We start from the raw sequence: 26,392 nt of genomic DNA on the forward strand, positions 1-26,392 counted from the left end.
TCAGCCAGTCTGTGTCTTTTCGTTGGAGCATTTAATCCATTTACATTTAAGGTAGTTATCGATATGTGTGTTCCTATTACCATTTTCTTAATTGTTTTGGGTTTGTTATTGTAGGTCTTTTCCTTCTCTTGTGTTTCCTGCCTAGAGAAGTTCCTTTAGCATTTGTTGTAAAGCTGGTTTGGTGGTGCTGAATTCTCTTAGTCTTTGCTTCTCTGTGAAAGTTTTAATTTCTCCGTTGAATCTGAATGAGATCCTTTCTGGGTAGAGTAATCTTGGTTGTAGGTTTTTCTCTTTCATCACTTTAAATATGTCCTGCCACTCCCTTGTGGCTTGCAGAGTTTCTGCTGAAAGATCAGCTGTTAACCTTATGGGGATTCCCTTGTATGTTATTTGTTGCTTTTCCCTTGCTGCTTTTAATATTTTTTCTTTGTATTTACTTTTTTTTAATTATTTATTTTATTTTATTTATTTATTTTTTGCTGTGTTGGGTCTTCGTTGCTGCGCGCAGGCTTTCTCTAGTTGTGGCGTGCAGGGGCTACTGTTTGTCACAATGCATAGGCTTCTTATTGCGGTGGCGTCTCTTGTTGCAGAGCACAGGCTCTAGGTGCGTGGGCTTCAGTAGTTGCAGTAGCTGTGGCACACGGGCTTAGTTGCTCCACGGCATGTGGGATCTTCCCAGCAGGGCTCTAACCCGTGTCCCCTACAGTGGCAGGCGGATTCTTAACCAGTGCACCACCAGGGAAGTCCCTGTATTTAATTTTTGATAGTTTGATTTATATGTGTCTTGGCATGTTTCTCCTTGGATTTATCCTGTATGGGACTGTCTGTGCTTCCTGGACTTGACTGACTATTTCCTTTCCCATATTAGGGAAGTTTTCAACTATAATCTGTTCACATATTTTCTCCGTCCCTTTTTTTTTCTCTTCTTCTTCTGGGACCCCTAAAATTCAAATATTGGTGTGTTTAATGTTCCTGGACTTGACTGACTATTTCCTTTCCCATATTAGGGAAGTTTTCAACTATAATCTGTTCACATATTTTCTCCATCCCTTTTTTTTTCTCTTCTTCTTCTGGGACCCCTAAAATTCAAATATTGTAGGTCCTTGTTAAATGTTTCTTGTATTTTCTCCATTCTATCTCCAAGATTTTGGATCATCTTTACTATTATTCCTCTGAATTCTTTTTCAGGCAGACTGCCTATTTCTTCTTCATTTGTCTGTTCTGGTGGGTTTTAACCTTGCTCCTTCATCTGCTGTGTATTTCTCTGTCTTCTCAATTTGCTTAACTTGCTGTGTTTGGGATCTCCTTTTTTCAGGCTTCAGGTTCGTACTTCCCGTTGCTTTTGGTGTCTGCCCCCAGTGGGTAAGGTTGGTTCAGTGCATTGTGTAGGCTTCTGGTGGAGGGGACTGGTGCCTGTGTTCTGGTAGATGAGGCTGGATCTTGTCTTTCTGCTGGGCAGGACTGCGTCCAGTGGTGTGTTTTGGGGTGTCTGTGAACTTATGATTTTAGGCAGCCTCTCTGCTAATGGGTGGGGTTGTGTTCCTGTCTTGCTAGTTGTTTGGCATAGGGTGTCTAGCACTTTAGCTTGCTGGTCGTTGAGTGGATCTGGGTCTTAGCTTGAGATGGAGATCTCTGAGAGAGCTTTCGCCGTTTGACATTACATGGAGCCAGAAGGTCTCTGGTGGACCAATGTCCTGAATTCGGCTCTGCCACTTCAGAGGCTCAGCCCTGACACCTGGCTGGAGCACCAAGACCCTGTCAGCCACACGGCTCAGAAGAAAAGGGAGAAAAAAAAAGAAAGAAAGAAAAAGAAAATGAGATAAAGTTATTAAAATAAAAAATATATTATTAAAAATAAAAAAGTAATTAAAAAAAAAGAAAGAAAGAAAGAAGAGAGCAACCAAACCAAAAAACAAATCCACCAATGATAACAAGCACTAAAAACTATACTAAAAACAACAACAACAACAACAACAACAAAACAGACAGATAGAACCCTAGGACAAATGGTGAAAGCAAAGCTTTTGGGAAGTCTGAGGTCTTCTGCCAGCGTTCAGTAGGTGTTCTGTAGGAGCTGTTTCACATGTAGATGTATTTTTGATGTATTTGTGGGGAGGAAGGTGATCTCCACGTCTTACTCCTCTGCCATCTTGAAGCCACGGCTGTTATTTTTGACCGAAGAGCATTCAAAGGTTTTGCTGATAAATAGTGCTTGTAGTAATACAACTGAAACAGCAGAAATGCAGAACTTGTCAACATTAAAAGTGCCAAAATCACGTTCTTACTGATCCTACTCATTAGTCTGCAGTGCTCACTTGGTTGTCTTTTGAAAGTAACCCAGCTGGTTTCATCTTTTTTGGTAAGAACATAATCTTGTTTTCTGTGAACAAAAAGATGTTTCTCAGCCAACCGCGGCAGCAGCAAGGAATTAAGTCTTATTTTCAAAAGACAGAGGCATAAATATCGGACAGGTGAAAAACCACAGCTATGCAGTACAGTCATTGCCAAAGCATAACTGGGATGCTGGTGTGCCCACAAGCCAGCAGTAAGAAGAAGTTTCTCTGTCTGTGCCCCGGGATCCCCTGGGAGCTCTGTAACTGCTCAGATCCCTTGGCCCCATTCCTGGAGGATCTCAATGGGCAGTTCTGGGCCCAGACCCAAGAATCTGTCTTGTTAATAGGCTCCATGGTGATTCTGATGATCAGCCTTGTTTGGGGACCCAGGCTGGGGCTAGACACTCCCCGGAAGGAGGCCACTGCCTCCCATGCCCCCCATGTGGTCAGGACTTCCACAACCCAGCCCCCCCACCTCTCCACACAAACCAGCAAACAGCACGAGGCTCCAGAGGCCCAGTGCCCTCTCTGACCCAATGCCCTACTACTTTTTGGTGCAGTTAGCAGGCTTCCTGTGTCCATTTCCTCATCTGTAAAGTAGGCGTGGTCCTGGTGGCTGCACCAGCTCTCAGGGTCAGGCCCCACGTGTGTGTGTAAGCACATGTTGTGTGGGTGTGCAAGTGGGCTGGGGACCTCAGTGTCTTCATGATGATGGGGCAGGGCTGCTGTGAGAATTGATGAGATAATAGAACTAAAGCCCTGAGTTGGGAGTTCCCTGGCAGTCCAGTGGTTAGGACTCCGAGGTTCCCCTGCAGGGGACCCAGGTTCCATCCATGGTCAGGGAACTAAGATCCTGCAAGGTATGGGGTGTGGCAAAAAAAAAAAAGTCCTGAGAACAGAGCCCGGGACAGAGTGAGTCTGTATGTATGTATGTATGTATGTATGTATGTATGTATGTATGTATGTATGTATGTATGTATGTATGTATGTATGTATGTAGGGGCTACTCTTCGTTGTGGTGCACGGGCTTCTCATTGCGGTGGCTTCTCTTGTTGCGGAGCACGGGCTCTAGGTGCGCGGGCTTCAGTAGTTGTGGCATGCTGGCTCAGTAGTTGTGGCTCGCAAGCTCTAGAGCTCAGGCTCAGTAGTTGTGGCACATGGGCTTAGTTGCTCCGCGGCATGTGGGATCTTCCCAGACCGGGGCTCAAACCCGTGTCTCCTGCATTGGCAGGCGAATTCTTAACCACTGAGCCACCAGGGAAGTCCCGAGAGTGAGTCTTAAGTAGTATCATCTCCCTGAGGTGAGATGAGGACCTCCAGGAACTGGCCTGAGGACAGCGCCCCATGCCGGCCTGGAGAGGGCTGTCTCAGAACTAAGGAGAAGCTTCTCCCTCAGGCCTCCTGGGTTCCCACCAGGAGGACCAGTAGAGGCAGAGTGGCCAAGGCTGGAGTGTCAGGGCCTAGTCTGTCCTGTGTCTACAGGGGACCTGAGCTTCATGGTGGAGGGGCCTGCACCCCTCTGTAGGCTCAAGCTGACAAGCCCCGGGTCCTTCTCCCAGCCGAGGGGTGGGCAGACCCGGAGTCTTGGGTCCTTCATGGTCCACACAGCCTCCAGGGAGCTGCCTCTGGATGTCTGGGGAGGGAGCTGGGAAAGGAGTCAGGAGAGCGAGGGTCCGAGTGTGTGCTGTAGATGTGCCCACGTGAGCATGAATGTGGTGCCACTTGCGTAAATCAATGTGCATGGACGTGTGTGTGGAGCTGTGACCCCAGGACATCATGTGACCGCAGGTATCAGAAAGCGGGGTCTGTCTGTGTATACGTGTGTGCGTGTGTGTATTTCCTTGTGCCTGAGGCTATATTATATGGGGGTGGCTGGTGCTGCGTGTGAGTCCTTGTGACTGCAGAGCTGTGTGTGAGGGGACAGCCTGAGCCTTGTGACCGTGAGTGCAAACACACTCCCCCCGGCCCAGCCATGGGCAGCCCCCGCACCCAGGCGCCCCCTGAGGAAGGGCAGCTGGCAGCGCCCTTGCCGCCCTGGCCCTTGGGGCAGAGGCCTGGCAGCAGCCCTCGCCCACAGGAACCCCTCTTGCCCCTGCAGTGCAGCCACAATGGGACCATGTGCAATTTCCGGAACTTCAGCAGCGCCACCCAGGCCGTGACGGAGTGGTACACCCTGCAGGCCACCAACATCTTCGCACAGGTTCCAAACCAGGAGCTGGTGGCCATGGGCTACCCCGCCGAGCGGCTGATCCTGGCCTGCCTGTTCGGGGCAGAGCCCTGCAACTACAGGTAAGAGCCGCCGGGCCCGCCCCCTGCAGCCAGGGTCCACATCCCGGTCCACACCCCAGCTTGGCCACTCAGCCTGCACCACAGTTGTCTGTGCCCAGGGGTCTTTGGTTTTCTGGGGGCAGAGCCTGAGACAGGGATGCGCTGAAGGCCCCATCATGTACTGAGGGAATCGCTTTAGGAAAAGTCTGCAGGAAAGAGGTCTGAGCTAAGCGAGGCTGTGGCCACAGGTGATGTCTAGGCCTGACCTGATCCACGGGGAGCGTAAACTGCACCACAGAACTGACCTCCCTTAAGCGGAGGTCGGGGGCGGGGGTGGGGTGGGAGCAGCCCCTTGTACGTGCCCCCATCAGTTACTCACTGGCTCTGTGCCACCCTCAGGAGGATGGGCCGGGGTCTCCTAATTTCCCAGGCAAGGTGGCGGGAGAAGGGGCGGCTGGGAGCTGTTAGCCTCCAATACCCCGCAGCTGGGGATCTGTGCAGGTACCCCAGCATCTACTGCCCTCGGTTTTCTCATCCCTAAGACAGGAACAATAACCATATCCACTTCCTAGAGTTCCTGTGAAGAGTAAATGAAGTGGGGGACTTCCCTGGCGGTCCAGTGGTTGAGACTCCGTGCTTCCACGGCAGGGGGTGCGGCGTTCGATCCCTGGTCAGGGAACTAAGATCCCACATGCTGTGTGGCCAAAAAAAAAAAAATTTTTACCCTTCCCCCTCCCCGTATCCTCAAGTCCATTCTTTAGTAGGTCTGTGTCTTTAAGCTGTGACAAAGTGAGAGAGTGGCATGGACATATATACACTACCAAACCTAAAATAGATAGCTAGTGGGAAGCAGCCGCATAGCACAGGGAGATCAGCTCGGTGTTCTGTGACCACCTAGAGGGGTGGGATAGGGAGGGTGGGAGGGAGACGCAAGAGGGAGGGGATATGGGGATATATGTATATGTATAACTGATTCACTTTGTTGTAAAGCAGAAACTAACACACCATTGTAAAGCAATTACACTCCAATAAAATGTTTAAAAAAATATGAAAGGAATTCATAGTGACAAAAGTACATTATGCAGATAACTTCCAAAAAAAAATTTTTTTTAGAAAAAAAAGTAAATGAAGTGGCTCATGTCAGCACTTAGGGCCCTGGAAGTCTTTGCCGTAAACACCTTTTTCCCAAACAACCCCCAATGTTGAAAAGATGGCCGAATGAGGGCAGGGTCAACCCCAAAAGCCTGTGTCCTCTTACAAATGGCCCACAGATCTCCCCCTCCTTCCCCTCCCCGGCTTCTGACCATCCAGACCCTGGGCCTGAGAGCCAAGCTCTGTCCCTGAATTGGGGCAGCCGTCAGAGGGCTGCAGGTCGGCTGGCGGTCATGGGGGGAAGGGAGGGGCTGGGTACAGGCAGAGCTGCTGAAGCCCCAGCACCCCCTCCTGGCTTTCTGGCCAGGCCTCTGGGTGAGGGGGACCACACCACCTGGGTCCCGCCCCGGGCTTCAGCCAGTCCTGTTTCCCAGAGGTGCTGGCGTCTTCCTGGCCTGGGGCTTCCAAGTCCCACACTTAAGGCCTCTGGAGAAAGGGGCGTTTTTGCTGAGTCTTGCCGCTTTGGATGAGTGACAGGCTACCGGTTTCACCCTCCCAGGGATTGTGGCCTCAGCCCAACTCAGTCAACTCGTACACCTTCAGGGACCTCTGTTGAGAATCTGCTGACAGCTATGGACCCTCTGTCCCCCAAAACGCACAGGCACTCAAAAGGCAGGCGTTTCGTAGGCTGTGTCACGGAATCCAGGCCCACTGAGGAGGCCGCGCTGCACATTTGGTCCATTGTGAGAATGAGAAAAGGCCAGTCCTACAGGTGGAAGAGCTACGTGATGGCTCCCTGCTGATAGCACACATCCTGGCTGGTTGGTTACAGGCTGGATTCCAACCCTCTCTCTGGGCCAGGGCACTTGGTTCAGAGTACACCTGCCCAACCACTCCTGGCAGCCCTGCCTGAAGGTTGTTGGTACGCAATGGACTAGTGCTGTGCCCACGAGTTCATCTTTTACCCTCTCAGCTAAAAGAGAGAGATGTAATACTGTAATTGCAAATATATGGCCCATCTGCTCAGTCAGAATATGTCCTGAAGTGCAAGTGAGTTGGGACAGTGGGTTCAACCAGGATCCACTGGGATCTGCTGTCAGGTCCCTGGTGCCTGAAGCGTGAGCATCTCCCATTGAGCAGGATCCCAGTGCTTGAAGGTGTGCATTCTGCATACAGCACAGCCCCTAAACTGAGCCAGCTCTTTCCAGGCCTGATCCAGGGCCAGAGGCAACCTGGGGATGACCTGCTTGTTGCCAAGATGGCGCCCTCCAAAACGAGTCGCATTTGGGTCACATGGACTGAGGGTGGTCCCCCAAAGAGAAGATGGCTGATGGGCAGGCAACACCCGGTATTGGCCACACAGCTTTCGTGGCGTAGCTAGGGCTGGGGAGTAAGTCTAGTGAAGGGGTGGGTCAAGGCTGGACTATGCAGTTAGACTGTTGGGTTCAGATCCTTGCTCTGTCTTACAAGCTGTGTGGCCTTGAACAAATTTCTTAACCTTGTTTTTTTTCCTTAATTTATTTATTTTTGGCTGCGTTAGGTCTTTGTTGCTGCGCGCGGGCTTTCTCTAGTTGCGGCGAGCGGGGGCTACTCTTCGTTGCGGTGCACGGGCTTCTCATCGCGGTGGCTTCACTTGTTGCGGAGCACAGGCTCCAGGCACGCGGGCTTCAGTACTTGTGGCGCACAGGCTCAGTAGTTATGGCTCACGGGCTCTAGAGCACAGGCTCAGTAGCTGCGGCACATGGGCTTAGTTGCTCCATGGCGTGTGGGATCTTCCCGGACCAGGGACTGAACCCGTGTCCCCTGCATTGGCAGGCGGATTCTTAACCACTGCGCCACCAGGGAAGAAGTCCCAAATTTCTTAACCTTTATATGCCTCCATTTTCCTCCTCCGTAAAATAGATAATAACAGTGCCTACTCTACAGGGTTATTTTGAATATTCAATGAGTTAATATGCATGACAGGCTGACAGTAGTGAAGACTCAGTATTATTCTCATTAAACCCACATTTGACAAGGAGCTCATTCTTCAATAATGATGCTAACGTTTATTGTGCCCTTCTGATGTGCCAAGCACTATTCTTAGCACTTTACACGTATAAAATCAGTTTGACCCTGGCAACAAGCCCTCGTTTTATATGATGCAACCACTGCCCAGAGAGGTTAAGCAACATCTCTGAGGTCACACAGCTGGTGAGTGTCAGAGGTGGCAGTCTGGGCCAGGCCCACCCTGTGTCACTTCACCACCTCATCAGAAATCAAGATCATCTTTCCTCCCCACCCACCCCTCCCAAGCCTGTTTCTTCAGCACTCGGCAGCCTGAGTGGAGGGTGTGACCCAGCCACTTGGCACAGAAACCCTGGTCCACCCATCTCCATGCTCCGGCTCACTCCCACAGCCAACTGGTTACCCACCTTCCTGAATCAGCCTCAGACTTAGCGCTGAGGACACGTGCCTCTCTCTGCCCTCGCAGTGCTGGGCTCCAGACACTACGGCTTCCTCACTCTGTTCTGGACTCCTTCCTCTCCTGCTCGTATGTAGCCAATGCTCAAGACGCAGCAGCTGCAGTTTTAGGAAACATATGAGCCACGTTTGGACCCTGACACCAAACCACCCAGATTTGAATGCCAGCTCTGTGTGTTGTTGGGCACGCTACTTAGCCTCTCTGTGCCTCAGTTTTCTCATCTGGAAAATGGGGATAGTGAAATAACCTCATAGGGCTATCATGGGGATTAAATGAGTTAACATAGATAAAGTGCTTATGTGAAGCAATTATACTCCAATAAAGATGTTAAAAAAGAAAAAACGTAGAGGAGACAAGAAAAAAAAAAAGAAGTGCTTAGAACAGTGCCGAGCATGTGTTAAGAATTATATGAGCACTTTAAAGATAAACTTTTTATGGTGGAATAGCTTTAGATTTATAGAAAAGTTTCAAAGAGAGTACAGAGTTCCCTTGTACTCCTCACCCAGTTTCCCCTCTCGGCAACATCTTACATCACCATAGTAATTTATCAAAACTAAGAAACCGACATGGGCACATCATTATTAAATAAACCTAACACTTTATTCGGATTTTGTCAGTTTTTCCTGGTGACCTTTTCCTGTTCAAGATTCCATCCAAGAGACCCCTGTCGGTTGCTGTCGGTTGTCATGTCTCCTTTGTCCATTCTGGCTGTGACACTTTCTCAGACTTCCTTGTTCTGGATGATTGTGACAGTTTCAGAGTACGGGTTGGGTGTTTTATAGAAAGCCCTTGATGTGGGTTTACACAGATAAGATGGATTTTGGGGGAAGAAGACCACAGAGGTGAGGGGGCTCCTCATCACATCGTGTGGGGGGTACATGCTGGGCACTTGACACCACCCGTGATGCTGCCTTCCTCCCTTGGTTCAGGTGCTGTGTGCTGGGCTTCTCCGCTCTAACGTAACCGCTTTTCCCCACCTGTGCTCTGTATCGTGGAAGCACGTCTCTAATTTCAGCCTGTACTCTGGGGGGTGGAGGTAACGACAGGGGCAGAGGGACTAAACTCCACTTCTCCTGGAGAGGGGAACATACACTCTTAGGAATTCTTCTGTAAGGAAGATTTATGTCTTCTCCATTTGTTTATTTATTCAGTCTCTTAATTTATACCAATATGGACTCATGTATATTTGGGTTGTAATTCAATACCACACTATTTATTTTCTTACTCAAAATTTTCCATCTTTGACCCCTGAGAGCTCCTTCAGTTGGCTCCTATGTCTCTTTGACATGTTCCCATCCCTTTATTTATTTTTTAAGTACTTCCTTACTTTCTGGCACAACAAGATGCCCCAGTCCTAGAATCAGCCATTTCTCTGAGGAGCTCCAGTCCTTTTATTGGAGAATGGTATTGAGAAACCAAGATCTAGGCATCTATGAGTGTTGTTGTTATTGTTATTATTGCTTCAGGGATTGGCCAGCTAGTTTCTGCCCTTCCCCAAACCCTACTACAGAGTACCACTGTTGTTATACTGCTTCCTGCTAGGATGCTCTGTTTCCCAGTCTTTTCTGGAGGCTTGCTGGTCTCTGCCTATACGCCTAGCCTCTGTTCCAGGGAAGGTTTCTGGAGGGAAACGCCTAGCTCTGGAGCCGGAGGTAGCCAGTGCTGGGAGCAGCCTCTCCAGGTAAAGAACATTATCAACAAGCAAATAGTTGGGAGGACTGAGAGTGCAACCCAGGACAGGAGGGGATCTGGCCGTGCCCTGAGCCGCCTCCTGCTCCTGAGCTGTAGATGTCCAAGACAGCTCCTTGGGCACACCGTATCCCACACCCCTGGGGTGGGGTCTCTCCTTCCAGGGCAGGGCCTGGCTGCAGCTGGTTTGCCCTGCTCCGTTCCTTCCCTGTGGCCACAAGCCTGACCCCACACAGGGCAGAGACCCTGTAGTGCCTGCCCAAAGCTGTTCCTTCCCTCTGGGACTTCGCGTGTGTCGTGCCCCCTGCCTGGGCTGCCCTTTCTCCTCCCCACCCCCCAGGCTCGGCTACCTCTTACTCACCCTTAAAGTCTCAGCTCAGGCCTCACCTCCTCCACGAAACCTTCCCTGACCCACTCCCTACCCCAACACCCACTCTTCCAGGCTTATCTCTGTTGATACTCTTACCACATATTATAATTTCTCCAACAAATATTTACTGAGTGTCTACCGAGTGCCAGGCTCTGAGGATGGGGGTGAATTTGTTCAGTATTTCAGTATGCTTGGCTTCCAACCCTCACGTCAGTCCCTTTGGGTGGGCGCTGTTGTTACCCCAGTGTTACAGGTGGAGAAACGAGACACGGAGAGGTGAAGTAACTTCCCCCAAGCTCATCAGCTAGTAAGTGGCAGAGCCAGAATTCAAATTCAGGCAGGCTGGCTCCCAGGCCTGAGCTCTTAGCCTTTAAATTCTTTCTCCCTGCAAACAGACAGCTGCCCTCCCTGGGATTATGGTCTAAAGCAAGAGGCAGCTGATAAGCAAGCAGTTAAAGAAGATGAGTTCAGCTTCTGATGCATGCCAGCTGGGGAATAAGCAGGTGGAAATGGTCAAGTAACTGGGAAGTGACTTTGCGTAGGGAGGTCAGGGGACGGCTCCGAGCAGATGAAACCTGAAGGATGAGGAGAAACCAGCAATTTCTCCTCAGAAATTGCTGCTCAGAGAATATTCCAGGCCCGAAGAGCAGCGGGCCTTGAATTTGGAAACATCTTGGAGTGTCTCTGGAGTATAATGAACAAGAGGGGGAGAAAGCCCAGTAGGGTGTTTGCATTTTGTGAGCAGCAAGGAGCTTCTGGAAGGTTCTAGCAGGGGCGTGCCGTGGGCTGATTCACAGTTTGAACACTCGCCCTGACCACTGTGCAGGAGGAGACTGTGAGGGAGCAGGGGTGGAGGCAGAGGCTCCAGCAGGAACTGGGGTAGGAGATGCCGGCGGCCTGGACCAGGGTGGGAGCCTTAGAGGTGGAGGGAGGCAGGTAGGCCAGGGATGCGCTTTGGAAGGAGAGGATTGCCATGACGCTGCTCTGTGGTGTCCCCCACGCTGTGAGCTTCGAGGGTAGGACTGTCTTGCCAGCCTCAGTGTCCCCTACGCAGTGCGTGCCTCAGTAAATGTTGGGTGAAGAAATGCACTTTCTTCCTGATTTCCCTTTCACCACGGAGGGCCCCAAAGCTCAGAGGCTGAGGAAGCAGCTCACATGTGTCAGGCAGGGTCAGCTCCCAGATTGGATTTCACTGCCTGCCCTGGACCCACCTCATTCTGCTGGCACAGACGGTGAGAAAAAAGATAGAGGAAATGGTTTCCTGATCTGAACACAGGGACAAAGAGCAGCTGACCTCATGGGGTTATTTTGAGAATTAAAAGAGAAATCTTCGGCACGGGCCTGGCCCGTGAAAGTTGCTCAGTAAAAGCTGTGGAACAGAAAGCTTAGAAAGCACTGCATTTCAGGTGATGTTTCTGCGGTATTTGATGCACTGAGCCCCATTCCTTCCTGTTTTTTAATAAAATAACAAAAACTGTATAAAAACATCCAAAGACATTTTAAATGCTGTTTCCTATGAAGACTTGAGAACATACACATAGACAGAACAGGGTGTGATGAACTCACATGGACCTACCACCCAGATCCAACAAGTGTGATTCACATCCTGTCCTGTGCTGTTTTTAAAGCAAATCCCAGACATCATATTCTTTCATCTATAGTGTCCAGCATGTATCTTAAAAGAGAAAGACTTTTTTTAACAGAAGCACAATACCATTATCCTACCTGAAAAAGAGATGGACAGTGATACCTCAGTACCACCAACTATCCAGTCGTGTTCACACTCGTCAATGTCATACTTTTTTGTTTACTTGTTTGAATCAGGATCCAATTAAAGTCCACAGGTTGTGATTGTAACCAAGTCTTTGAAGTTTATTTTAATCTATAGGTTACCTCCCTTACCCTCTCTCACAATTTCTTTGTTGAAGAAACTGGAGTCTGGATTTTTGCATATTGACTTTCTGTAGTGTCTTTGAACTTGTTCCTCTGTCTCCAGTATTTGCTATAAATGGTAGAGACAGATGCTCGATCCTGTTCAAGGCTGGGTTTTGTTGTTGTTTTGTTTATTGGCAAGGCCACTTCCTGGACAGCCTGTGCTCTTCCATCAGGACACCCAGCATTGCTCACTACTGGTGCACATTGCCCCAAATCCCCAAAATCAGGGGTGCAAAATGATGATCCTCTAATTGTATCACTCCCTCTTCAATTATTAGCTGGATGAAACCAGAACGCGTAACAGCTATTTTACAAGGACAGAAAAAAAGTCAGATGAAGGGAGCCATAGATTAAGAGATTTAAAAGGCATAGCAACCAATCACATGTCAACGTCATTTGGATCCCAATTTAAACAAATAAATTGTAAAACCAGAATTGACCTCTGTGAGACAATATAAATTGAATGTTTAATGATATTAAGGAATTTTTGTTAGTTATGTTTAGCATGGTTTTCTAAGAGTTCTTGTAGAGATACATATAGAAATGTTAACAAATAAAACTATGATGTCTGAGATTTTTCTTCAAAATAATATGGGAGGGAGAGTGGGGGCAGGTAGAGATGAAACATGACTGGCCGTAGGGGATTTTTGTTTGTTTTTTGTTTTTATACATTTATTTTTATTTTTGGCCGTGTTGGGTCTTCGTTGCCGCGTGCAGTCTTTCTCTAGTTGCGGCGAGCTGGCTTCTCGTCGCAGTGGCTTCTCTTGTTGCGGAGCACGGGCTCTAGGTGCACAGGCTTCTCATTACAATGGCTTCTCTTGTTTCGGAGCACGGGCTCTAGGTGCGCGGTCTTCAGTAGTTGTGGCCATGGGCTCAGTAGTTGTGGCTCGTGGGCTCTAGAGCACAGGCTCAGTAGTTGTGGCGCATGGGCTTAGTTGCTCCGCGGCATGTGGGCTCTTCCCAGACCAGGGCTCGAACCCGTGTCCCCTGTCTTGACAGGTGGATTCTTAACCACTGCGCCACCAGGGAAGTCCCGTAGGGGGTTGTTGAAGCTGGTGGTGGGCTTCATTCTCTCAACTTTTTATGTTTGAAAAGCTCCATATCAAAAAAAAAAATTAACCAAATTATCTGAAACTACATTATACTGTCGCTTCTTCCGTGAGCATCTTTATGCAAACATTTTGTGCTGTTGCTGAATTATTTCCTTAGGAAACATTCTCATGACATAAGATAGGATCCTAGATAGGGCTCTTCACACCTCGTTGTGAAGGTCTCTCTTTCCTGGCCTCTGCTTGCACCCTCTCCTGATTCCCAACCCTCCATCTCCGTCTACTCTCCTCTTTACCTGAGCTTCCGAGGTTCCCCGACAAGGCCACCTGTCTGGATTCTGCCAGCTCCTTGGAGCAAACACTACCCGGAGCCGCCCTCTCACTCTTAGGATCTGTATTAGTTTCCTGTGGCCGCTGTAACAAATGACCACAAACTGGGTGGCTTAAAACAACGGAAATTTATTCTTTCACAGAGGAGGCTAGAAGTCAGCAGCCACGGTGTCAGCAGGACCAGGCTGTCTCCAGAGGCTGCAGGGGAGAATTCTTTCTTGCCCCTTCTAGCGTCTGGTGGGCCCAGGTGTTCCTTGACTTCTGTCCGTGTAACTCCAATCTCTGCCTCCGTCTTCACGTGGCCTTCTCCTCTGTATCTGTGTCTCCTCTTCTGTCTCTTTAAGGACACTCGTGGTTGGATTTAGGGCCCACGTGGATAAAAGAGGCTGATCTCATCTGAAGATCCTGAATTATGTCCGCAAAGACCCCTTCTCCAAAGAAGATCACACTCCCAGGTCCCTGGGCTTAGGACGTGGACATCTCTTTTTGGGGGCCACCGTTTAAATGACCACGTGACTTAAAAGACCGTGTAGAGGAGACAGATGAAAACATCAAATAAGCTTCTTTTTCATCACTCATGGCTAAGCCAGAGAGCCTGGTTCCACCCTTCTTCACCCTTCTTTCCCAGGGGAGTCTGGGAATCTCCTCTCTGGTGGGTGCATGGGTGCAGGTAAAGGGACAGAGTGGCCTGTTGCTCACCTCTCCCTTCCTAAGCCTCTCTGAGCAGTAATCTACCAGCTCCCCTCTGCCATGAGCCCTGGGCAGGGGAGGCATCAGCTGGGGTGGGGTGGGCCCTGCTCTCTAGCTGATGGTGTTTCTTTCAGGAACTTCACACCCATCTTCGACCCTGATTATGGCAACTGTTACATCTTCAACTGGGGCATGACGGAGAAGGCCCTCCCTTCAGCCAACCCCGGAGCTGAGTTTGGTAAGCCTTGGGTTGTCCTGGAGCCGGGGCCATGAGGATTTAAATCCTGTCATGTGGGGCTGAAAGAACAAATTACCATCGGCCATTGAGGGGCAGGAGCTGAGTTTGGTAAGCCTTGGTTTGTCCTGGAGCCGGGGCCATGAGGATTTAAATCCTGTCATGTGGGGCTGAAAGAACAAATTACCGTCGGCCATTGAGGGGCAGGACCGAGGTTAGACGGAGGCCGGCACGTGGAGGGGCAGCCTCTACTGTGTGCACGGGGGCTGGGCCAGGTGCCTTCTCAGCCGTCCCCCCACCCAACGCTCATAAATCCCTGGGGTAGCGACTGGTGTGCCCATTTTGCTGATGAGCAAAGCGAGGTAGCAGTAAGCTTAGTGGTCGAGAGCACAGGCTTCTGTGACCGGGTGGAATCCCAGCTCCACCATTTATCCCCGGGTGATGCTGAGCTGAGACTTAACTTCTCGAAGCCCTTGTTTCCCCATATCGTACAGAGCAGAGCGTATATATAGTATAGAACTCATCGAATCATCCTGGCCTAAGGCAGGTAGACCTCTGAGCACAGAGCAAGCAGCCTTGTCTCTAAGCCTGGCAAGTAGCAAATGCTCAATAAATGCAGATATTCTGAGAAGTTGTAAATAATTTGCCCACGCTCACATAGTTAGCCTGGGGCAGAGCCCTTACTCTCAGCCTTGTTTCTGTGCAGTTCTTGAGAGACAGAGAGCAGGTGAAGTAGTAAACAGAAGGGAGGAAGAAGAAGTGGTTGATGGCAGAGGCTGCTTGTTTGGGGAGAAAGGCTGGCGGACTCAGCATGTGCACCAGGCCTTGGGGGGCAAACCCTTTCTCCCCGCTCAGGTTCTGCCCTCCCCAGCCATCAGAGGGCAGGTGTCACTCAGCAACTGTCCGGGCTGCTGGTCAATAGGGGTGTGGGTGGGCTGCCCACCCTTCACCACCCCTGTGCCCCTGAAGACATTGGGTATCACAGAGGTGCTGGTCAACTCAGTCTATAGGAGAAGATGATTAAGATCAAGGAGCCTGGCTGCCTGTTTAGAAGCCCAGCAACCCTCCACTTCCTCACTGAGTGACCTATGACAACATCCCTTCTCCTCTGTGAGCCTCAGTTTCCTCATCTGTAAAATAGGGATGATAATTGTACCTAACTCATATGCCCCTTGAAAGCACCAGTGGGATCATGTAAATAAAGCCCTTAGCCCAGCACTCAGCATGTAGCAAGTGCTCAATAAATGCTAGCCTTCTTGTCCTAACCACCTAGCCCGGTCCCATGGTGCATAAAATAATGGGTCTGGTCTCTACCTTCAAGAAGGGAACAGTGGAGTGGGGCAGGAAGACAGATAATAAAAGAAGAATCTCAAGAGTGAGAGAGGTACTTGGAAGGAAAGTTCCAGGGCTAGGAGAGCATATCACAGAGATCCTGAGACCCAGTCTAGGTAGTCAGGGAAGGCTTCAGAAGGAAGTGACACTTGGGCTGAGATCTGAAGGAAGAGCAAGAGTGTCTAGGTGAAAGGTGGGGCTGGAGACAGCATGCCAGAGAGAAGGGAGAGCGTTACGAGGTCCCAGCAGCAGGGAGGAGCACGGCAGCAAAGGGAAGTGAGTGGAGAGAATGAGGACCTGTGTGATTAGAGGTAGGACTGCCTGTGTTGTGGCCCTAGGTCTACCTGCCCTGTGGAAGAGAGATCGTGGCGGGCGGTATGGGGGGCAAAAGGAGTCCAGAGAGGAGACCATGGTGGCTTGGACTCGAATGGGGGGCCTTAGAGAAGGCAAGAAGTCTGGATTTTCATAAAGTGGAGCCAGCTTCCTGCACAGACCCTTGGCTGGAGGGGACTTGGACCAGTGGGTGCCAGTGGGTGGTGCGTGTCCCTTCAGCCTTGGGGAGCGAGCTCAGGCAGCCCTCGGCCCCATCTTCCCCTCAGGGCTGAAGTTGATCCTAGACATGGGCCAAGAAGACTACGTGCCCTTCCTCACGTCCACAGCCGGTGCCCGGCTGATGCTTCACGAGCAAATGTCGTACCCCTTCATCAAAGAAGAGGGCATCTTCGCCATGTCGGGGATGGAGACTTCCATCGGGGTGCTGGTGGTATGGCTGCAGCCCAAGGGCACCCCACCTGCCCAGCGCCCACCTCCCAGGGCCTGAGATCCGGGACTCCCCAAGCCCTGGATCTCCTCACCATCCACTCCTGTCTCGCCTTCTGGCTGGAACCCCACCGGGCGGCCACGCTCTAGGGGAAGATGAGTGCCCCCCCAACCCCTGGCACCTGCTGGGGCATCGGCCCTCTATCCCCTCTCAGCATCCCCTAGACCTGCATGCTAGAGGGGAGGGAAGAACAGAGGGGGCTTCCTAGGGGTGACCAGGGGCCCCCCCCACAAACAACCTCTCACACAGGACAAGCTGGAGCGCAAGGGCGAGCCTTACAGCCAGTGCACCGTGAACGGCTCCGACGTCCCCATCCGAAACCTCTACAGCGACTACAACACGACCTACTCCATCCAGGTGGGAAGATGGTGCAGCCTCATGACCCTGGGGCCCCGTCCACGTCTACCTAGCCTGAGGCCTGAGGTCTCTGGGAAAGCTAATCCCAGCAAGGCTGACTCTGCTGGATCTTTGGGACCACAGGGTGCCCTGGGGGCTAGGGAGCCAGTCTAACCCTGGTTCTCACCAGGGCCCAGGGCTGGCCGCTTCTCCACCCTGCTCTGTAGGTGTGCCCTTGGGGTCTTGCTCTGGGGTCTCCCAAGAAGAAGCCTTGTGTATGTTAAGGGTTTACATGGATTACATCATCATTTTATCCTTTCAACACCCCTACGAGGCAATAATATGCTAACAATAATTACTAATTATTGTTAACGTATTATGCTATTAATAGCATTTATTATATATGCTATTTATTATAAGTATTAATATACTAATAACAGCAGGCTTATTGTGTGCTAGGCAGGCACTGTTCCACGTGCTTCACATACATACATTAAATCCTTTAACCCTCACAACAACCCTAAGATGTAGATACTATTATTAGGAATGAGGAAATTGGGGTTTACAGACCCCAGTCCAAATGCCTCATTGATGTACCTGAGAAGTCCCTCTTTGTGTCTGGCCTCAATCCCCCTTGCTGCAGCTGGGGGCTTCCCCCTTATGCTGATCTCCAAGGTCAGCCCAGGAGGCCTGGCCTCAAACCTGGCCCCAGTGGAGAGGACACACTAAATCTTTGCAAAAGTGACCACTTGCTGACACTTTTTCTCCCAGCCCAGTCTGCCTTGGTGGATGAGGAAACTGAGGCATCACAAGGGCCAGGGCAGAGCAGTGCCTGGCTCCGTGTCTGAGAGCCCCAAGCAAGGTGTGGTCTCCCCGTTTGCCTTAGTCAGGGGACTCCACTCTCCCCCGTGCCCGCCTGCCCGCCCACTCCATCCAGCTGACCCCAGGCACCCCACACTCTGACCCTCCTATCTAGAGGGGCTTCTGCCTGCGATGGAGAGCTCAGGGAACCTTCCAAGCCTCTGGAGGGACAGATGGACAGACAAGACAGCACAGGGAGGTGGGGAGCACAGAGGAGGAGGCCAGAGGCATCAGGCCCCGGCCCTGGAGACCTCATTCCAGAAAAACCTCAGTTCTTGCTTCGTCCAGTGCGGTCACCACTCTGGCCGGAGACCTTGGCAAAGCCCCAGGCCCTGGTCAGGTGCTCGGCCCGCCCAGGCCCCGCCCTAGCCCAGCCTCAGCTGGGCCCTGGAGAGGACTCCCGCCTTCCAGGTGAGACAGTGAGGTCTGGGCGAGTGTGCGCCACTTGGCCAAAGTCAGGGCTCCCTTCTGACCCCACTGCCCCTGACCTCGCCCCAGACCCGCTCCTCCTGGCTGTGCCATTTCATCTGCCACCTCCCCCTGCCACTTCCTCCCGCAGGGAGCCCACAGGTTTGCCAGGGAGGACAGAGGAGAGGATGCGTTAGCCTGGGAAGCAGCAGGCAGGAGAGCAGAAAAGAAGCTGTGGGCTCCTTGGCCAGGGTGGGAGCAGGGAGTCCTCCAGAGGCAGCACTTGGGAAACTGGGCAGCGAGAGACGTGAGGAGTGGCTGCTTCCGTTCGCTGAGCGCCCCATGGCAAGCCGACCTCCCCGCCTGAGCCGACGGGAGCGACAGGAGTAAACTGAGGCTCGGAGGCTAAGGGCTGGCCCCGGGACACATAGCATGTCTCTGAGTGGAATGACCTGAAAACCCAGTATGAGTAGGTTCACCGGGGCCGGGGCGCGGGGAGGGGAGGGCTGAGTCCACTCTCCCCCTCCCCCATCCCCAACCAGGGGACATTCTGTAGAAGGTCACTTCCTCTTCCATCCACTCGGAGCGCTCACAGCACACTTCTCGCCTTCCCTGAGTGTTTCTCTCCAGGAGGAAGGAGCACAGGGCAGGCCTGCCTGTCTTCCCTTCTGGGTCCTTCCACGTAAAGGGCTCGGAAACCTGCTGGCAGCCTTGTGACAGGAGCTATCTAAGAGTTAGCTTTTTTTTTTTTTTTTTTTTTTTTTTTTTGGCCACATGCAGATCTTAGTTCGTTGACCGGGGATCAAACCCGTGCCCCCTGCAGTGGAAGCGCAGAGTCCTAACCACTGGACCGCCAGGGAAGTCCCTCAGAGTCAGCTTTAGTGTTGGAACAAGCCACCCCTCCCTATGTCATCCGTGGGGCCCCAACTCTGAAAGGTGGCAGGGGCCATCCTCAGAGAGCCGGCCTCTGGCCCGAGTCCCTCTATGGGGGCCAGGGACAGGGGAGGACCGCCACGCCCCAACTTGGAGGAGGCTCGGCCACCGCTTCTGCGCCCGAGGGGCCCCTCCCCCCGCTCCCCCAGCCCCCGTGGCCTGGGCAGCAAGCTCTCCGGGCCCCCTTCCCCCGGGGCTGGGATGGGGACATCACCTTCAAGTCTGCATTCTCTCCGCACCTCCTCCATCCCCAGGCCTGTATTCGCTCTTGCTTCCAAGACCACATGATCCATAACTGCAGCTGTGGCCACTACCTGTACCCGCTGCCCCGCGGAGAGAAATACTGCAACAACCAGGAATTCCCAGACTGGGGTGAGTGGGGAGCCCCGGGGGACTGGCCTCCCGCCAGCTGGGCCACTGCCCCCGAAGGCCCTGACCACAAGGGAGGTCGGAGCTCCACGCCCTCCGTCCCCGTCCTCTCAGACCACAGCCCCTCTCGCCACTCCCCCTACTCTTCGACTCCGTTAAGTGTACACTTGAAACCTGTATGTTCAGGAGAGAATTTGTCCTTGAGACCTGAAGCCACAGGCAGAGGAGCCCCTGCTGGGCTCACACTGAGCTGGGATCCAGGCTTGGAGTCCAAACACCGATGGATGTTGTCAGCAGCAAAGAGCACCCCACCACCTCTTTTATTTTTAACCTTTATTTTATTTTTTGGCTGCATCGGGTCTTAGTTGCGGCACACGGGATCTTCGTTGAGGCGCGCGGGATCTTTTGTTGCGTCGGGCAGGCTTCTCTCTAGCTGTGGCGTGCGGGTTTTCTCTTCTCTGGTTGTGGCGCGTGGGCTCCAGAATGCATGGACTCTGTAGTTCGCGGCACACGGGCTCTCTAGTTGAGGCGCACGGGCTCAGTAGTTGTGGCCCGCGGGCTTAGTTGCCCTGTGGCCAGGTAGGATCTTAGTTCCCTGACCAGCGATCGAACCCGCATCCCCTGCATTGGAAGGCGGATTCTTTACCACTGGACCACCAGGGAAGCCCCCACCACCTCTTAAAACTAACAAAATGTGTGGACAAGAGGGGAAAACTTTACCCCTTCCAACCACCCACCCCTTCCCACATGACCCCATCACCCTGGCCCACCGGCCAGGATCGGGTGACACGTGGAGGGAAAGCGGCGCTGATGCTGCTGAGCTGGGGCTGGGATGTCTGGGGAGAGGATCCCCCAGGCCAGGCTGGGGTGAAATGGCCGGCGACGGGGCGGGTTGGGGGTGGATGTAGGTGATTCTCCATGACCAGGGGAGTTCGGATTGAGATAACTCCCCGCACTCAACCTAACCACAGGCCTTAGGTGGCCCAGGGTCAGGAGGGCAGAGGGCAGCCAGAGGCTCAAAGCACAAAACCCCGCTCAGAGTTCCTCCCCACCCCCTCCGCTCAGCCTATTGCTACTCGGCCCTGCGCATGAGCCTGGCGCAGAGGGAGACCTGCATCGACGTGTGTAAGGAGTCCTGCAAGTGAGTCCTGCCTGGAGGCTCGCGTGGGCGGCGGGCGGTGGCTGGTGGGGCGGGCGGGGACAGTGACAGGCTGCCTTCTCTCTTCCAGCGACACTCAGTACAAGATGACCATCTCCATGGCCGTCTGGCCTTCCGAGGCCTCTGAGGTGAGTCAGGGGCGCGGCCAAGCTCCTGGCTGCCCGTCTTTGGGCGGGAGGCAGGTCTGGGCAGAGGTCTGCAGGCTGTTTGGAACTTTACAGAGGGGGCTTCCTCCCTCCTTCCCCTCCCTCCCCGCTTACTTCCACCCATGTCCCCCAAGCACTGTGCTGGGGACACGGCAGTTAAGCGAGACACACAGCCCTTTGCCCTTACGGAGCGTACTTTCTACCTGGAGAGACAGACAATATACGGAAATAAGATCATTTCAAATGGCTGTGTAGGGTAGACCAGATGATGAGAGGGTCACTGGGGGAAAAGGCCTTAGACAGGGTAGTCAGGGAAGACCTCCCTAAAAAGGTGACATTTGAGTTAAAACTGGAGGATGGGGCGGAGCCAGGCTGGGCAGGTCTGGGGAGGATCTGGGCCGAGGGAACAGCAGGTGCCAGGGCCAGAGGTGGGGAAGAGCTGGCACGGGGGGCCTGAGGGGGAGCCTAGAGACCCGGGCGCATTCTCCCCAGAACAGCAGCCGCGGCGTGCGCTGTCACCCTCCCCTCCCTCCCTGTGCCTACACATGGTCCCCCGGGGGCTTCAAGAAGATACAGGGCTGTGGTCTGCCTCCACAGGTAGCAGGGCCCACGATTGGGAGGGGATGCTGCCAGGCACCGTTGTTTTCAGCTCCCTTTTTGGGTTCCAGGACTGGATTTTCCACGTGTTGTCTCAGGAGCGGGACCAGAGCACCAATATCACCTTGAACAGGTGAGCTCAGAGTCTGGACAGGCCAGGGAAGGCAGAAAAGAGGAGGAACCAGAGCCGCAGGGGAGGGGCCTGGGCACAGAGCAGCTACTCAGACACCTTCTCACACCGGTCAGATTCAGAAGCAAGCCTAGAGGAGGAACACTGGGACTGAGAGAGAGGCCAGCCAGGGGGGCTCAGAGCCTACCACTTCCTAAAGGACAGCCTGTTCTTCCATCTGTCACCTGTTCATCCGGCCATCCACCCCTCCAGTCCTTTCATCCTCGTACCCAGCCACCCAGCCACCCGTCTCTCCATCATCCATCCTTCCAGTCTTCTACCCGTCCAGCCACCCACCCACCCTCCATCCATTCAACACAGACATGCATTGAGCACAGGAAAGACAGAAGGTTCAGTCTATCAGGAAGTTCGAGCCTAGAGGACAGAGGTATGCGAACAGGGCTTATGCTGATGGGAGTCTGCCCGGGACCCTTCCTGTGGGATCCCAGCAGGGAAGGAGGCTCCTTCTTCCTGAGAGTTAAGGAAGGTCTGTATAGAGAGATGACACTTGAGCTGATCCTCCAAGGAGGAGTAAATGTTCAGACAAATAAGAAGAGGCGGCAATGTCCCGGCAGAAGCCTGGAGGTGTGAGAGAGCATCGCCCTTCTGAGGACCATCTCAGGTCCCCTGACAGAGAGCCAAGGCTTAGGACTCTGTGTCAAGCCTACTGTACCTGGGCTGGGAGCGGGAGAGGGGAGCCCAGAGCTGACCCTCAGGACTGTCTCAGGCCCCAGGGTCCTCTGGAGAGCTGGTTCAGAAAGGGGCGCACAGGATGGGTGCTGGGCAGTGGTGCCTTTTGTGGCCCCAAGGCCTAGAGGGGCCCTTCCTGGCTCTTGTTTGGACCTCGCCACTCCTGGGAGTGGCACGTGAGAAGCTCGAGCCAGAGGAGGGCTGGGGGGCCCTTGCTGCCTTTCGTGTGTGTGTGTGTGTGTGTGTGTGTGCCCTTGCTGCCTTTTTTGTGTGTGTGTGTGTGTGTGCCCTTGCTGCCTTTCGTGTGTGTGTGTGTGTGCCCTTGCTGCCTTTCGTGTGTGTGTGTGTGCCCTTGCTGCCTTTCGTGTGTGTGTGTGTGTGCGCCCTTGCTGCCTTTCGTGTGTGTGTGTGCCCTTGCTGCCTTTCGTGTGTGTGTGTGTGTGTGTGTGTGTGCCCTTGCTGCCATGTGTGTGTGTGTGTGTGTGTGTGTGTGTGTGTGTCTTGGGGAGAGGGTACCAGCCCCCTTTGCTGCCTCCTGAAGGAAGGGAATTATCAAGCTCAACATCTACTTCCAAGAATACAACTATCGCACCATTGAGGAGTCAGCAGCAAATAACGTGAGTTTGGGGGCTCCTGGCACCTCAGCCCTGCCTGCAGTCCCTCCACCTGGTACCCTGAGGGTGGGGAGGGTCCTGAGCCCAACAGAGGAGTGAGGAAGTTCCCTTAAGCAGTGTCAAATTACTTCCCTGGGCTGAGACGGTCACCCTTTCCCCCTTCCCGGCCAACAACCCACCTCACAGGAACCCGTGAGGCTGGGCTTGAGGCAGGAATCTGTGGCCAGACCAGCCCCCCTTCCCCGGCCAGGCCCTCAGTCCCCTGCTTCCCACAGATCGTCTGGCTGCTCTCAAATCTGGGAGGACAGTTTGGCTTCTGGATGGGGGGCTCGGTGCTGTGCCTCATCGAGTTCGGGGAGATCATCATCGACTTCGTGTGGATCACCATCATCAGGCTGGTGGCCCTCGCCAAGAGCCTGCGGCAGAGGCGGACCCGGGCCCGCTACGATGGCCCGCCGCCCACCGTGGCTGAGCTGGTGGAGGCCCACACCAACTTTGGCTTCCAGCCTGACACGGCCACACACGGCCCCGATGCTAGGCCCCACCCCCATGAGCAGACCCCGCCCATCCCAGGCACCCCACCTCCCAACTACGACTCCTTGCGTCTGCAGCCACTGGATGTCATCGAGTCTGACAACGAGGGCGATGCCATCTAGACCCTGCCCATCCGGGCAGCCCAGGAATTCGGACCTGAGTAGTGGAGACCGTTGCCCCAGGCCGCATTTTATGATGCCCTCTCCACAGGCCCGGGACGATAGGTGGCCAAGGCCAGAGTCCAGGTCCCTCTACAGAGAGCCAGCAGCTCCTGGCCGGTCCCAGGCCGAGGGCTCCGTGGAGTAACAGTGCTGGTGCGGATGTGGGTATTGTGTTCCTGCCCGCACCCTCCAACCTGACCCAATCCTTAGCCTGGGATGCCCCCAGCCAGGCTCCAAGACCCAGAGCATCCTCCCATGGAGGCAGGCCACTTCCCTCCCAGGGCCGGTCACCATCTGCCCCAGAGATGAACAGGCAGCACGCTTGTGACCTTGTGAATGGGTTTAGTGAGGGCAGCTTTGGTGGCTAGCAGGCATCAGAGGCCCTGCCAGGTGGCACACGTTTTGTTCTGGAAAATAAAAGTAGAAAACACAGAGTCTAGCTTTGTTCTTTGTCTGACTGGGCAGCCAGAGTGCCCTAATGCATCTCTGGGGGTGGAAGGGTGTCCATAACAACTTGAGAGCAGAGGCCTGGCCAAAGAAAGGTCCAAGCTGGTGATTTTTAAAGTTTCTTTCAAGTTGTCCCTGAAACAGTGGCTTTATGCCTTTTTCAGTGTTGTCCAACTTATTTCTTTGGGTTGCAAGAATCAAGAGAGAGAGAAAGAGAGGTAAGATGATGGGAGAAATACTCAAAACTGGCTTAAGCAAAAGCATCTCCAGCAGCTCAAGTGATGTCTGTTCTCTCTGCCTTCCCAGGCAGGCTGTCCTTACTTTACAGCAGCAAAGGGCCATCTGCAACTCCAAACTCAGCTAGAAGAGAGCACCTCTTTCCCAGTTGTCACGGCAAGTTCCCAGGCAGACTCTCATTGGTCACTGAGTGGGTCACATGCCTGTCTCTGAGCCAATCATCAGTGTGCCCAACTGGCAGGCTGCTGGGATTGGTCAGACCCTACCCATACCTGAGGCCAGTTGGCCCCCAGCAGAATCACATGGTCTGAGGGTGGTGGGGACATGGCTCTTAGGGGTGCTGGATAAAATATAGGCCACCAAGTTAAACTGGAACTTTAGATAAACAGCAAATTAATTTTTTAGTAGACGTACATCCATGTAATATTGGGGGCATATTAATAAATCATTCACTGTTTTTCTGAAATTCAAATTTAACTGAGCTTCCTGTATTTTTAATTGCTAAATATGGCAACCCTAATGGCTTCCCAAAGAGAGATCAGGGAGCTGTTATCAAAGAGGAATGTGGTCTGGCAGCTGCAGACAGTTGACCACTGCAGGGGCCTGCTGTCACCTGCTGGCCCTGGTGGTGAAGGAGCTCTCGCTTCAGACCCTGGGACCAGGGCATCCCAGCCCTGCTGGCCTAGAACACCTGGGTCCTTGGCCTGAAAGGCAAACAAGCTGTCCTCCCATTAAGTGCCCACGATGGCACCTGTGGAGGAAGGAGGTGTCACAGGCTGATGCCACTCCAGCCAAAGGCAGCATTGCTAGGGACTGAGCGGGGCAGGCCTTGGGGTAGCTGGGTTTCCGAGATCAGGGCCAGGCGAGCCTGTACGCCGGAGTCTCAGTTCTTGGTAATTACCACACTTACTACTATGACTACTACTATGACTAGGACTTTTATCAATAGCAATGGTAGTTGTCACCACACTCACTATTATTTGTTTTTAAACAATGGCTATATTGTATCAAACACTTACGACATGCCAGGCACCAGGCCAAGTAGTTTATAAGTAAGTCTTATTTCATTGAATTCTCATAACCACTGAGAAATATGATCATGCCATTTTACAAGTAAATAAACTGACGCTTGGAGAGGTAAAGTAAGGTGCTAGACTAGATTGCTATTCTTGTAAGTGACAAAGGCGAGACTCCTGGTCATAAGAATACCAGTTCCTCAGAGAAGCCCAGGGCTTTCATATTTATTATCTCATCTGAGGCTCTGGGGCAGGCAGAGCAATGATTATTATCTAAGTCCATTTGCCAGCCCTTTGGTCACAAGTTAATTTGAACTTGAGCTAAAAGGGGAATTCATTGGTTCTTATAATTAAAGTCCAGGGATTTCAAGCACGGCGGTATCCAGGGGTTCAGCTACAGGCTCTATTTTCTTCTGTGCTGATATCCCTCTCAAACAGTTTCTCTCCATATGCTACTCTTGCCTCCACGGTCCCAGACTCCATTCCCTCAGCTCAGCAACCACAGCAGGAAGAAAGCTTTTCCTTCACAGTGTCCCAGCAAAAGCCTCGACAGTGAGGCTCCTTTGGATCAGCCTGGGCCACATGCTCATTCTGAACCGACCACTGTGACTGAGGATGGGAGATGCTGCCGGGCCATCCTGGGGTGCATCTACAGCGGGCAGCCCCTTCCAGACTCCTGTGAGAAGTTTTGCTCAGAGACATGTTGAAGCGGAGCAGGAAGGAGCTTCTGGCCCCCAAAGCTGCTTGTAGACGGGAGACGGGGACCAGGCTGACGTGGGTATCAGTTGCCATCCCTCTCTTGCGGAGTACTGAGGGCCGGGGTGAAGATGGATGATGGCCCCATCTCCAAAAGCAGGCTCTGGGTCAGGCAGACAGGCATTCCTCTCTTCTCCGGACCTAGAGGAGATAAGGGCTGTCCCATTCCTACTCTGGGGTCCCATTAGAGCCGTTTAGGGGTGACAAATTAGTCTAGCAGGCCCAAAAATGCCCAGAAAAATGGCATTCTGTAATTCCCTCCTCTACCCCCAAAGGGAAGGTAGGTTACAGATGCTAGAGGACTATGAAATTAGCAGCTATTGTGCACTTACTACATGCTGTTGCCCCCACT

General features: G+C 52.7%; 1 protein-coding gene across 3 annotated transcripts in view; it reads left to right on the top strand.

Annotated features, from left to right (window-relative positions):
- SCNN1B (sodium channel epithelial 1 subunit beta) overlaps positions 1–24,693 on the top strand; it is a 77,650-nt gene extending 52,957 nt beyond the window's left edge. For all 3 annotated transcript variants that reach the window (XM_007105656.3, XM_055090716.1, XM_055090715.1), the window contains exons 4-13: positions 4,432–4,622; positions 14,355–14,458; positions 16,387–16,550; positions 16,857–16,964; positions 19,400–19,517; positions 20,580–20,655; positions 20,744–20,801; positions 21,488–21,549; positions 22,817–22,892; positions 23,165–24,693. In XM_007105656.3, coding sequence (XP_007105718.1) covers positions 4,432–4,622; positions 14,355–14,458; positions 16,387–16,550; positions 16,857–16,964; positions 19,400–19,517; positions 20,580–20,655; positions 20,744–20,801; positions 21,488–21,549; positions 22,817–22,892; positions 23,165–23,545 — 1,338 coding nt within the window. In that variant the 3' untranslated portion in view covers positions 23,546–24,693. The remainder of the gene's footprint in view (positions 1–4,431; positions 4,623–14,354; positions 14,459–16,386; positions 16,551–16,856; positions 16,965–19,399; positions 19,518–20,579; positions 20,656–20,743; positions 20,802–21,487; positions 21,550–22,816; positions 22,893–23,164) is intronic.
- Positions 24,694–26,392: the final 1,699 nt, after the last annotated feature.

Source organism: Physeter macrocephalus, chromosome 14 (assembly GCF_002837175.3).
Source record: "Physeter macrocephalus isolate SW-GA chromosome 14, ASM283717v5, whole genome shotgun sequence".
NCBI classification, from domain to species: domain Eukaryota; kingdom Metazoa; phylum Chordata; class Mammalia; order Artiodactyla; family Physeteridae; genus Physeter; species Physeter macrocephalus.